We start from the raw sequence: 14,664 nt of genomic DNA, 5'->3' as shown, positions 1-14,664 counted from the left end.
CTGAGGACTTCCTAAGATTGGCTATTTTACGGCTTTATTTACTCTACTAATACTTTAGTTGCCTCCTCCCTCTTGCCAGGGGAGGCAGTTTAAAAGATGGGAGGATCATATAAGAAACATGGTTGGTGGTATGTGGACAAGGTTAGCCAGAAACAGAAACATTTGGAAAAATTTAGAGGAGGCCTATGTCGATGGACACGCAGAGTATGAATTAATATAAGCTTAAAACCTTATAGTATGTAAATAATTTTTTAATTGTAATAATTTTAAGTACTTTTAATTAAGAAAAACCTGTACAGTTTTTAACTCTGCAATTTTTTTATTTTGGTAAATAATAAACAGGGCTCTGTTACAGTATAACAAGAAGGCCTTACGAAAGTAGGTAATTTAATAAACGTAGATGCCTTACGGAGTGACTTGTTCCGAAAGTCCGAAATTCCACGGGAATTCCAAAAACCCTTAATCCATGCGGGCGAAGTCGTGGGCATCGGCTAGTCTATCATAATATTCTACATCCCATGTTGTCTAGGCATAAAACAGACTGCCGCATGCTATTTAAGGCCGTTTAATTAATGAGTCCATTTGCAGCATGCCGCAATGTCGCATGTTGTTGCTTCGGCATATGACAGCCTTAAGTAGTCATGGATCGAAAAATGGTTTTTGAGGGCGATTTAATAAACATATTCAGAGGTAACGCAAACTACCAATTATATAGCTGGAAACCGATTTTTAACGGACTACTTTAAGAAGACACTCAAGACAAGTGTAAATTAAAAATTTATAACACCCCCGACAAGTGAAGGTTACAGTAACTAGAAAAGAGCTGATAACTTTCAAACGGCTGAACCGATTTTCTTGGATTATAGCTAAGAACACTCTCGATCAAGCCACCTTTCAAACAAAAAAAAACTAAATTAAAATCGGTTCATTAGTTTAGGAGCTACGATGCCACAGACAGATACACAGATACACACGTCAAACTTATAACACCCCTCTTTTTGGGTCGGGGGTTAAAAAAAGAAACAATTGTGCTGGAAGGACAATCTTCTTAAAGAGAAGTCTTATTTCCGCCGACCTTATCGGCCAACTGATATTATTAATATGTAGTCTGCGATACCTCTTTATTGTATAGGAATAAATAGCCTCCTGGACTTATATGACTTTGTACAGACCTGTTCATTATAACATCCTTTTTTTGAACATCTCTATCTTATAACATATAAGTTATTATCAGAGAAGTCCTAATTTAAATCTTATTAGTATAATTTTCACATAATTGTTTTGTTTCTGGTCATCATCATCTCACTCGATCACCGGCTCACTACTGAGCACCGATTTCTTTTCAAAATGAGGCTTAGGCTATAGTACTTCACATTGGCCAAGTGCGGATTGGCCGACTTCACACACTTTTGACAACATTACTGATTCTAATACCAACTTGTTATTCTAATATAAATGGATACTCAACCAAAATATATATTTTTTTAAATTTGACTATATATTAGAACTTCACTGATAACTAATTTACACTAAAACGTTTACTTTTTACACTTTCTTCGTTCAAAAAGTCTATTATCTTATTTACTTTGTTTGCACTTCTTCACTAAATAGAGAGCCTTATATTCAAGTTCCTTTCATCATCACCATTATCTCAATCCATCGTTGGGCCACTACTGAGCACTGGCTTCGTCTCAGAATGAAAACGATTTAATAACAACAGTCCACCGCACTGACCAAATGCGGAATAGCAGACTTCACAGATGTTTGAAAACATTACGCACAACTCTTGGGCATACAGATTTCATCACCTTCACTACTAGATTGCATTAAATTTCACTATCAATCCCTTTTGCTTTCTAACTCAATTTTCAAACTAAATTTTAATCTACACTTCAATTAAATCATTTTCTTTTATTTCATTCGTCATATCCTATAATGAGATTACAATGCCATTCCATCTATTCTTCTAATAGGTGCTGAATGATGTCTGTTAGCTAATTAACCTTATTGCTCTGAGTTTGAGATCGTCTTCATAATACTAAAATCAGCAGCCAAATCTCAAAATCTGTCCTTTTCATTATCATTCTTAACACCTTATCTTTTATTTATTTGCTTTTTCATTTCATTTTTTATCTTTCTGTCAGTTATTTTATGCTTCTTACTTTTCTCTATTTATTTCACTCCTAATTTTTCTTCATGTATTTGTCAATAATTTCTAGGTTATGACTTTGTGTATGTTCTTTCATTGACATTTTCTTTATCATTAAAAGTTTCATCTTTTTCGTCTATTAGTCAAACCTTCAAATTTTTGCTATAAGCATAACTTAAACCATCCATTACAATCAATAATCTCATTGTCTACTCTGTTCTCTTTCCCTTGCCTTCATCTCTAATTCTTCTTCTTCTTTTGTCAATGGTATAGTACTATGGTTGTACAGCCCCTGTGCCATGAGCTGTAAGGCCAGTGGGTTGCGTTGGCCTGAGGCCTTCTTGATCTTGGCGCGCTTGTTCTGGAACCAGATCTTGATTTGGGCCTCCGCGAGTCCAAGTTCTGCTGCGAGGGCCTGACGTCTTCTTTCTGTGAGGTAGCGGTTTTCGGCGAACTCATGCTGTGGACAAAATAATTTATTTGAATGATCGCTTTAAAAATTTGGATGCAGTTGTACTTATATGTAGATTGGAAACTAATTCTTAATCATGTTACTGTTTTACAAAATCTTATTGAATATAGTATACTCAAAGATCAATGTATTTTCATTATCTTTCAATAAATAGTTTTTCAAATTTATCATCGTCATCATCATCTTAATCCTTCGAATAAATGAAAACATTATAGAGAAATCACAAGCACGCAGGTTTCCTAATGTTTTCCTTCACTATCAAAGCTAGCTTACTTCTAATTTATTATTTTATACTAACAACCAATATGTGTAAACATTATTTTAATTTAAAAAAAAATAAGAATTGGAATTTCATTAAGAAAAAATTAAAGAAATGATGGTGAATTTCTAAATCATGTGATATAACTTTGAAAAGTGGTTATTTTAAAGATAGCTTTTTAAATTTGGCAACTTTATCATTATTACTAGCTGATACCCGCGACTTCATTCGCGTGGATGTAGGTTTTTTAAAATTCCCGTGGGAACTCTTTGATTTTCCGGGATAAAAAGTAGCCTATGTGCTAATCCAGGGTATAATCTATCTTCATTCTAAATTTCAGCCCAATCCGTCCAGTAGTTATTGCGTGAAGGAGTAACAAACATACACACACACACACACATACAAACTTTCTCCTTTATAATATTAGTGTGATATATAATATTACTAGATGAACTCAAACTCAAACTCAAACTCAAATTATTTTTATTCAATTAAACTTTTACAAGTGCTTTTGAATCGTCAAAATAATCTACCACTGGTTCGGAAAAGATGATGCCCGCGACTTCGTCTGCGTGGATTTAGGTTTATGAAAATCCCGTGGGAACTGTTTGATTTTCCAGAAAAAAAATTGATTATGTCAATTTCCGGGATGCAAGTTACTTCTGTACCAAAATTACGTCTAAATCGGTTAAGGATCCCGTGGTAACTCCTTCATTCTCCGGGATAAAAATATCCGTTCCCGGGATGTAAACGAACTGTCACCAAGCCAAATTTCATTCAAATTGGTTTTAAGCTTGGGCATGCAAAGCTAGCAGACCGACAGATACACTTTCGTATTTATAATATTAAGTATGGATTAGTATGGCTTAGGTACCTTTAGTCTAGCAAGCTGAGGTCCAGAAAATGCAGTTCTTGGTCGTTTTTCGTCCGTTTGAGTGCCTTCCCCGGGGGGTTTCTTGGGTCTTCTGGTGCGCGGACCTAAGCCATAAAATTATATATAAATATATATAGAAAAAAAAAATCTATAGGTACTTACTCTGAAGCCATAGAAATTGATATAAAAATGACTATTATACATAAAAATGATTATGATATTGACTTTTTAAGGCAATCAAATCAAATCAATTTATTTGTGAATACATCATTCGTTAGTGTATAACCTAGCTGGAGATCTTTGGTTATTATTGATGTAAAAACTTAGAAAAAGTAATGTGTTATCTTACAGTACCTAATCAGTATAATTTTTTGGCATTAAGAGTAAAAAATAATCTAAATTTCATTAATAAAGAACGAAATCAGCTTTTACACAAACATTAACGACACAAACATAAAAACAAATAAAAATATTAAAATAAACACACAATTATTTTTTTCAACAAAAACACAATCAACATTAAATATATCAATCTAAATAATGTACGGACACACACAATTTACTAATAAGTAATAATATAAACACACAATCAAAAGCCAGTTACGAAAACACAAATAAAATAAGCACAAACAAAGCAGACACAAACGTAAAATACACAAAACAGAGAAACAGGCAAAACACACAAAAACAGCGTGAACACAATAGCATCCTTGAAGGCATTCCCATGAAGCAGACGATGCAATATCTTAACCAATTCATACATTGCTCGTTTATTATAAAATTGGTCAAAATATTGCACCGACCACCTCACGGGGACTCGAAAACTGCTCCTGAAAGAAAAATGCCTCAAAATTATTGACCCTATCTATTATCTATACATCATAGCTCAAGAATTTACGGAAGAGGATAATAAAGGCTCATAAAGGATAATAGTCTTTCAGTTAAGAGAAAACATTTGAATAGTCAGTGATTCTGATGAATATTCGTCAGAAAAAAATACGCTAATTTTGAAAAGAAATGCCTAGGTGGGGTTCAAATCAAAAATATCAAAATCATCCTAAACTTAAATATATTTTGAGGCATAGGGTCAATAAATTTAAGGATATACTTAATTATTCGCAAGCAAACTTGCTAGGTAGAGGTGTTTAATTATGATCAAAACCAAATAGTAAATAAAAACCAAAACAAAAGTATGTTTCATTTCATTAAAAATGTGTGTGTGTGTGTGTGTGTGGAAAAAAACACTAAGCGTGACAATATGACTGAGCAAACACTATTAATCTATAAAGCAAAAGCAAAAAATCAAAACACAGACAAGCAGAAATTAGTAGGTAAATCACAAGAAACACACAAAACACAATAAACACCATATTTTATGTGTTTAAATATAACTTGTTACTAAGCATAATGTTATTCTTATAGTTAAAAATTAAATTAAATTCCTAATCATCACCATCATCATCAACTCATCGCTGGCCAACTACTGAGCACAGGTCTCTTCTCAAAATGAGAAGGGTTTAGGCCATAACCTACCACGTTGGTCAAGTATGGATTGGCAGACTTCACACACCTTTGAAAACATTATGTAAAACTTGCTTCAACCTAAGGAAACCTGCATGCCTGAGAGTTTCTTGCTGGTTCTTCTCGGTAGGAAAGGCATTCCGAACCAGTGGTAGATGCATTGGACGATTCAAAAGCACTTGTAAAAGTTTAATTGAATAAAAATATTTTGAATTTGAACTTACTTAACAATAGTTTTTTCTACCCTCCTTGCTTCCTATAAGGGTTCCTTATAGAACCCTTCACTTTGTTGTTTGTCTGTCTGTCTGCCTGTCTGTCGTGTCTGTCAAGACACGTCAAAGGAAACAAAACCTAAGGGGGTACTTCCCGTTGACCTAGAATCATGGAATTTGGAAGGTAGCAATGTCTAAACCAACTGACAAGAAATAATATTTCAAAGTATGTACTTGTGAGGTTTATTTTAAATTTAAAAAAAAATTATTCCATTAAACTTTAACAAGTACTTTTGAAGCGTCAAATGCATCTACCACTGGTTCGGAATGCCTTTGAACATTTGAATGAAATTATTTCTATTCTATTCGATTGACGTGTAATGTATATTATGAAGAATAAATGACTATGACTATGACTATGACTATGACTATTCTATTCTCCAAATTCCTAATAGACCGAAAAAAATAAAATGAATAAAATAAAAAGGAACCCTAAACAAAAATGACTCAACACGAAATCCAACCAACTACCATGATTGATTGGTCCCAGGTCACTGACCCAAGTTTTTTTGGTTTGGGACACTTTTTCTATCATCCATTATGAGTTAATTTGACAATTTCTACGAGTCACGGCATCACAAGTTTTTCCGAAAAACCCAAAAAAATAGTGTAAAAAATTCTTTGTTAATTGAATCTAATTTAGTTGTTGACAACTGTTAGTGGTACAGGTACTTTTTTGCGTTTTTACATTGCTTAAGCAAAATACATTTTTTCGAAAAAAGCAAAAAGAAGCGTAAAAAATATGTTGTTAATTGAAATTAATTTAGTTGTTGACAACTTTTAGTGGGATATTTTCTTGCGTTTATATATTGCTTAGGCAAATCAGATTTTTCCGGAAAAATCAAAAATAGCGTAAAAATATTCGTTGTTGATTGAATCCAATTCAATTGATAGTGGCATATTTTTTAGTTTCCGAAAATTAGGCAACAGATTTTTCCGAAAAAAATGCAAAAAACAGCGTACAAAATTAGTTGTTAATTGAGTCTCTAGTTGTTGATAACTTTAAGACTTTTCTAGGCTTTTAAGAGGGGTCTCTCCGTCACTCGCTTCATACAAACGTAGTTCCAATTTCATTTGAATATTAAGCAACCAAAGTCCATGAAATTTTGCAGACATATTCTAGAAACTAATATCTATGTCTGTGGTTTTCCAGATTTCTGTTAAAATATTCGGTTTCAAAGTTACGCGGTCTTAAAAATTTACATACAAATCTTTGAGCCCCTGTAATTTTAAAACTACATATTTTTAGAAAAATCTAAAACACCACAGACACAGATATTAGTTTCTAGAATATGTCTGCAAAATTTCATGGACTTTGGTTGCTTAATATTCAAATGAAATTGGAACTACGATTGTATGAAGCGAGTGACGGAGAGAGCCCTGTTAAGATTACTAACTCAGGCAAAAAAGGAGTAAAGTGTCGAATTTTTTGTAATAAAGTCTGACCAAGTGTGGATTTGGCCTACACCGTTGGCCTAATACAATGTGTGACCAGAACTCTACCAAAAACGAAGACAGGTGATACTACTGATGATTACTCAAAAAAAAAATCAAAATTCAAAATATTTTTATTCAATTAAACTCAATTAACCACAAAAAAAAACGCGAATTTTTTATTTAAAAAGTTCACAATATATTGCCAATAAAACATATGACTGACGCTAGAGGTCAACGAACGTTACGTAAATAGGCCACTCGGAGTCAATGCCGCGTCGTAGGTGTGGCATTCACCGAGCTTTGCACGCTATACATTGCGGGTTTGAAATAAGGCAAATGGTTATTGGCATTGGATTGTGTTTAGATAGCATAACAGTAACCCTAAGTTTTTGCTAGCGTTCTGGTTGCACTTTGTATTCTGTATTCATGTAAATAAATGATTTGATTTGATTTTACTTTGATGTTAATTTTAAATGTAGTTAATTAGCCAATTACTAATTAGGTACATGTGAAATTTTAAAAAAACGTTTTTTTTTAAATATTAAATTAATGCATTGTCTCACGTTGCTGCCGTGAGCGGGTCCCGTACTTACTTCGTCCTGAAACAATAGAAAGAGTTACATTAAAATCGGTACACCACAAAATAAATTAAAGTACTCTTTATACTAAGTAGGTATAGGTAGAGGTTTGATATATTTTTAACCCCCGACCCAAAAGGAGGGGTGTTATAAGTTTGACGTGTGTATCTGTATGTGGCATCGTAGCTTCTAAACTAATGAACCGATTTAAATTCAGATTTTTTTGTTTGAAAGGTGGCTCGATCGAGAGTGTTCTTAGCTATAATCCAAGAAAATCGGTTCAGCCGTTGGAAAGTTATCAGCTGTTTTCTAGTTACTCTAACCTTCACTTGTCGGGGGTGTTATAAATTTTTAATTTACACTTGTTTATAATGTTGTTTACTTACAATATATAATTTATTTCAAATAAACTATATTGTAATACCACAGGGTAGCATGGTAAGAAATAGGCAAGGTATCGTAATAAAACTACTCATTTTAGATAGAGAAAAATAGGGATGAAAAATACTGAAATTTTTTTTTCTATGAAATACTAGTAACTAATATTACAATAAAAGTATTTCTAAAATGCACGTTTTATTGCTTAGGGCTTGGCCGAGCTATTTTTGTTAAAAGTGTCCTGTTTCTTCCAAAATCATTGAAAATGTTAGATTGTGCGAAATAAAAGGAAACTTCTAAATATTTTTTAAATAGGTAGGTACATATTATCAAAAATTGCTAAACCGGCCGGAATCGAACCTGCGTCATCTGGGTTCGCACCCGACGCTCTCACCACTAAGCTACGGCATCGCTTTTTTTAATACTAGCCGATGCCCGCGACTTTGCCCGCGTGGATTTAGGTTTTTCAAAATCCCGTGGAAATTCTTTGATTTTCCGGGATAAAAAGTAGCCTATGTGCTAATCCAGGATATTATCTATCTCCATTCTAAATTCCAACCAAACCCGTCCAGTAGTTTTTGCGTGAAGGAGTAACAAACATACACACATACACACAAACTTTCGCCTTTATAATATTATAGTGTGATGTGATGTATTTATAAACTATTTAGTTTCCTTGTAATATAAGTAAAAATACTATCATAAAAATAACAGAAATACAGAAGGAAACTTAGATAACCACAGCGCCTTAAGTAAATAGCCACTCTAAGCTTTAATAATATCTCTATGGTTTCAATAAAAACGCTGTAAGGCCGAACGTAATATCTTAATTAGTCGTTGGAAAATAAAAAAAAATAAAAAAACAACTCCGTGGGTGGTCTGTGACGTCAGAGAACCGGTTGTACACACTGAAATAGTATATAGATGCTATAATATTACTAACACTAACTTTAGAGGCGTCTCTCCGTCACTCGCTTCATACAATCGTAGTTCCAATTTCATTTGAATATTAAGCAATCAAAGTCCATGAAATTTTGCAGACATATTCTAGAAACGAATAATATCTATGTTTGTGGTTTTCCAGATTTCTGTTAAAATATTCGGTTTCAAAGTTACGCGGTCTTAAAAATTCACATACAAATCTTTGAGCCCCTGTAATTTTAAAACTACATATTTTCAGAAAAATTCAAAACACCACAGGCACAGATATTAGTTTCTAGAATATGTCTGCAAAATTTCATGGACTCTGGTTGCTTAATATTCAAATGAAATTGGAACTACGATTGTATGAAGCGAGTGACGGAGAGACCCCTCTTAAGGCACTAGTGGTTACAGGTTAGAACGACGTGTTTTTAGGGTTCCGTATTTCCACAAAAAATAAACCCTACTACTTCGTTGTCTGTCTGTCAAGGGAATCAAAACCTATAAATTACTTGCCATTGACCTAAAATCATGAAATTGGCAGGTAACTTTGTCTTTAAGTACAGGTAACAATAATTCGAAAACCGTGAATTTGTTTAAAATAAAACAGTTTGTTGAAAAAATTAAAGAGTTATTTCTTGTTCGATGGTAATTGGTAAAGAACCCTTCGTGTGCAAGGCTGACTCTCACTTGTCCAGTTTTTTTTCATATGCGGTCTCTTCTGATGGTAAGTGATGATGCAATCTATGGTGGAAGCAGGCTTACTTAGAAGAGGTATGGCATGTTTTATTAAACACCTAGGTAAAGGGTTGTTTATAAAAAGTTGAAAATTAAAAAAAAAGAACTTAATCATCTTTTAAAGTTATTTACGCGGGAAAGCGCTACATAAATAAAAAAAAACAGCTGGGTCTTTTTACAAGTCAATGCCACCAACGAAGCTGTGTAATGAAGACATTTGCCTCCAATACAACTAATAACAGTATCAACTATCAACGATAAAGAACCCAATCAAAATTAAAAACAAAAAGCACTCTATTTTTAGCCTGATAAAGTTGAATTTTCATTGGCAAGTTATGGAACCATGGATATTTTTACAATGTCTTATTTGAGCTTAACTCTTTTGATATTGCTGCAATTAAATTTAAACTTTAATTCTTAGCTGTTAAGATTAATTTCCCATTGCCAATAAATCAATTTATTACACACAATTGGCAGTGAAAATTAAGTTTTATTACTATCGTTTTACAGTTTAATTTTGTTTGTGTAAAGGAGTTTATTAATTAAAAATTATAAATAAAAATCAGTAATTAAGGGTTATTAAAGTTTATGTTATAAAAGGGCCTATTATGAAGATCAAAGGCGGTTACGGAAGCCGATGCCCCGTGACGTCATTTCCGGTCATTTTGATGTAATTAATCATTATAAAGATGTTAATAATTTTTTTATTAATCTTAATTTTTTGCAAGCTTTTTTTCAGGGTTCCGTATAAAAAATAGTCTATACTCGAATAGACATATTTCTAAATAAGTAAATAAAGTTTACGTCAAGGTATAACACTTTACTAAATGAAGCCAACACGAAATACAAGCCAGTATGCAAATTCTATTGACAGCTACCAATTTAAATAACATTCGAACAAATACTAGATGTTTCTCGTGAATTTGTCTGAGTGGAAATTTTATTTTATACCTTACAGCGAGATTTTTTCGGTAATTCCGTTTATGCGCCCAAAACATGCGTCGCCGAGTATACACCCTAGGGTGGCTGTTTTAGGGTGGATAAACGTAATAAGTCGATTTTATCGAAATAGGTACTCTAGAAAAATCTAGGGTATCATATGAAAGGGCATATATCACAATATGACCTGTACATTCGAAAACAGATTTTCATTTATTTTTACGCATAATAGTTTTTCATTTATCGTTCAAAATGTCGGAGAAAATACCCGGGTACGGAACCCTCGGTGAGCGAGTCTGACTCGCACTTGGCCGGTTTTTACTCTATTAAGCTTTTTTCATGAATACTTTCCATCTTATCTGTACCTATTCTACTCCCTTTACAACCTCTCGCACTGCCAAGGGTCACTGGGGACTTCGTCTGTGATGGCGTTTGCTGGCGCGCGTGCTGTGCTTGTTTGGAGTGTTTTTTTTGTTAAGAATGGCTGGTTTTTGTGTTAGTTGGTGGTTTTTGGTGGTGGAACTGACTGGGAAGCGCTCTAAAAGGGCGCCGCGCGTGTGTCGGCGGGCGCCGACGCAGACGGAGTCCATACTTGTATAAATTCAATAACTTGAAAATATCACAAACTTGACATTGGCTAATCAGTGTAAAGCCAGACGAGAGAGAGAGGGTCACTGGTAGAGATCTCTTATAGACATAAATGCTTTCCTGTCCACTTATTCCTTTTTTTTCTTTTTATTGTTACGACTTTATGGTACAAAGAAATTAAAAAAAAAGTTAAAAAAAGTTAGGAAAAATGAGATACGATGTTTTTCCTCGCCGGTGTCGATATTAACTATTATAATATTTGACGGTTACTCAATACTAGTATGCTAATACTGTGACAGCCAGCATAATAAATAACTTTGACGTTTATCGCTTTATCTGTAACCACACTAATGAGTCGCCATGTTGAATTTTTTTTTCATAAATAACTTTGGCTGTGTGACTTTTACGGTGGTTTTATGAAAATTCTTGCATAATCCGAATGATTTAATTAGTGATTTTTAGGGTTCCGTACCTCAAAAGGAAAAACGGAACCCTTATAGGATCACTTTGTTGTCTGACTGTCTATCCGTCGTGTCTGTCAAGAAACCTATAGGGTACTTCCCGTTGATCTAGTATCATGTTTGGCAGGTATGTAGGTCTTATAGCACAAGTACAGGAATAAATCTGAAAACTGCAAAGTGGTCACTTCATTTAAAAAAAAAAAAATATGTTTCAATTTTCAAAGTAAGATAACTATACCAAGTGGGGTATCATATGAAAGGGCTTTACCTGTACATTCTAAAACAGATTTACCGTGCAAAATGTTGGAAAAATACCCAAGTACGGAACCCTCAGTGCGCGAGTCTGACTCGCACGTGGCTGGTTTTTTTCGTACCAGTCAATTGCCTATACTTATACTTGCCAGTTTAGTGGTTAGTAAGACTTCAATCTTCTTTTCGAGGGACCATGGTTCTATGCCGGGCACGCACCTCTAACTGTTCGGAGTTATGTGCGTTTTCTTCGCATGTTTTGTTTTTGAAAACATGGGTTCTCTAATACGGAGGTAGTACGGAAAACATTGGTTTGTTTATGATTGATTGGTTACAAAAAACGTTTTCACTTCCAACTAAACGTAGCTTGTGGTAGGAGAAGGTAATAGACAATAGTACATCAAGTGGGGTTTGAACCGCAAAACTTCCGGATTACAATCCGCTGCTTTTACAGTTGAGATATTGAGGTTAACACCCACTGGCTCTTTTGTCTTTGCCACACTATAATATTATAAAGGCGAAAGTTTGTGTGTATGTGTGTATGTTTGTTACTCCTTCACGCAAAAACCACTGGACGGATTTGGCTGAAATTCAGAATGAAGATAGATAATATCCTGGATTAGCACATAAGCTACTTTTTATCCCGGAAAATCTCAGAGTTCCCACGGGATCTTGAAAAACCTTTCGAAAAACGCGGACGAAGTCGCGGGCGTCTGCTAGTCATTTATATGGGACTGGCGACCCGGCTTCGCACAGGTAGCTTATTAAAATTTCGTACGGATCTCTAATTAAAAAAATATATATAGCCTACTCGTAATAATATGTCACTTAGGAATAATGTAACTTTCTACTGGTGAAAGTATTTTCAAAATCGATTCATTAGTTCCAGAGATTGCTCCCGACAAGTAGACTTAAGTAAGAGCAACCGCCGAGTTTCTTGCTGGTTCTTCTCGGTAGGAACGGCATTCCGAACCAGTGGTAAATTATATGTCGATTCAAAAGCACTTGTAAAAGTCTATTTGAATAAAAATCTATTCTATTCTATTTTTACAAACTTTGCCTTTTTATAATATACTAGCTGACGCCCGCGACTTCGTCCGCGTGGATTTAGTTTTTTAAAGATCCCGTGGGAACTGTTTGATTTTCCGGGATAAAAAGTAGCCTATGTCCGTCCCCAGGATATAAGCTAACCCTGTACCAAATTTCGTCAGAATCGGTTAAACTGTTGGGCCGTGAAAAGGTAGCAGACAGACAGACAGACAGACACACTTTCGCATTTATAATATTAGTATAGATTAGTAAGTATAGATTACGTAACAGAGTGAACTCTAAACTAACTTCTCTCCGTGGATAAATTATAGTGCAGCTAGGTAGGTATACCTAGCTACTCATAATACCTATAATATCTCTTCATCGAAGAAAATCGCATCTCATTTCCTTAATAATCCATAATTAATCAATCCAGACCGCTTATCCGAATGCGATGGAATTCCCAACGTGCCGTCATTCGCCGTTCAGCATGCGGCATGCCTTTGTACGTGCCGGTGGAACGATTTAACATGAGTCCGTCCAATTAATATAATAATCGCTTGTTTAATTAGGTTTAATGGGCTACCGTTAAATTCCTTTTTTATTAACCCCCGACCCAAAAAGAGGGGTGTTATAAGTTTGACGTGTGTATCTGTGTATCTGTGTATCTGTCTGTGGCATCGTAGCGCCTAAACGAATGAACCGATTTTAATTTACTTTTTTTTGTTTGAAAGGTGGCTTGATCGAGAGTGTTCTTAGCTATAATCCAAAAAAATTGGTTCAGCCGTTTAAAAGTTATCAGCTCTTTTCTAGTTTTCTTGTAGAAAAGAAGGTTAGATAACCGTTAGGTTCATAATATTATGTCAATAGACAAATGTCAAGCTGTCAAGATGGACGTTGCCTAGATACATAATTATTTATTTGAAAATTATGTTTTGGAAAACTCAAATACTTTGGATCGTCGGGGGTGTTATAAATTTTTAATTTACACTTGTTATTTACGTACGCATGACTAAACCCCACCTGGTAGTGAATGATAATCCATGTCTTCATCCCTGCACAGGACAAAATCCCACGGACCCGTACGAAGCGATTTGCTTCCTCGTTTCTGATACGTACAGCTAGAAAATGGAATGCCCTTCCGGCTTCCGTTTTTCCCGCTAACTATAATATTGGTACCTTCAAAAGAAGAGTGAATGGGCAGGCGCGCTTCACTTTAGGCTGCATGAACTCCTGCTTGGATGATTGCAGCAAGCCCACTTAGTTACAAGTGTAAATTAAAAATTTATAACCCCCGACAAGTGAAGGTTACAGTAACTAGAAAAGAGCTGAAAACTTTCAAACGACTCAACCGATTTTCTTGGATTATAGCTAAGAACACTCTCGATCAAGCCACTTTTCAAACAAAAAAAAACTAAATTAAAATCGGTTCATTAGTTTAGGAGCTACGATGCCACAGACAGATACACAGATACACACGTGAAACTTATAACACCCCTCTTTTTGGGTCGGGGGTTAAAAAATCAACCCATTGCCGGCTCATTGAAAACGGGTCTCCTCGCAGAATGAAAAACTTCTCACACCTTGAGAGAACATTGGTCGTGAGAAAATCTGCATGCCTGAGAGTTGCCCATGAGAATCTCAAAGGTTTGTGAAGTCAGCCAACCCGCCCTTGGCCAGCGTGGTAGACTATGGCCAAACACTTCTAATTCTGAGAGGAGGCCTGTACTTAGTAGTGAGCCGGCGATGGGTTGATCATTAAGATAATCTGTGCGATTCAATATGACGTGTCTCGTTGT

General features: G+C 34.8%; 1 protein-coding gene across 1 annotated transcript in view; it reads right to left on the bottom strand.

Annotated features, from left to right (window-relative positions):
* Positions 1 to 1,438: 1,438 nt before the first annotated feature.
* LOC123879248 (homeobox protein invected-like) overlaps positions 1,439 to 14,664 on the bottom strand; it is an 85,659-nt gene continuing 72,433 nt past the window's right edge. Inside the window, exons 4-6 of the mRNA XM_045926879.1 lie at positions 7,578 to 7,583; positions 3,755 to 3,858; positions 1,439 to 2,609 (exon numbers count right to left, since the gene is read on the bottom strand). Of these exons, the coding sequence (XP_045782835.1) occupies positions 2,352 to 2,609; positions 3,755 to 3,858; positions 7,578 to 7,583 (368 nt within the window). The 3' untranslated portion in view covers positions 1,439 to 2,351. The remainder of the gene's footprint in view (positions 2,610 to 3,754; positions 3,859 to 7,577; positions 7,584 to 14,664) is intronic.

This window comes from Maniola jurtina, chromosome 27 (assembly GCF_905333055.1).
Source record: "Maniola jurtina chromosome 27, ilManJurt1.1, whole genome shotgun sequence".
Classification (NCBI taxonomy): Eukaryota; Metazoa; Arthropoda; class Insecta; order Lepidoptera; family Nymphalidae; genus Maniola; species Maniola jurtina.
Note: the sequence above shows the minus strand (reverse complement) of the source record. Positions and strands in the feature narration are given on the sequence as shown.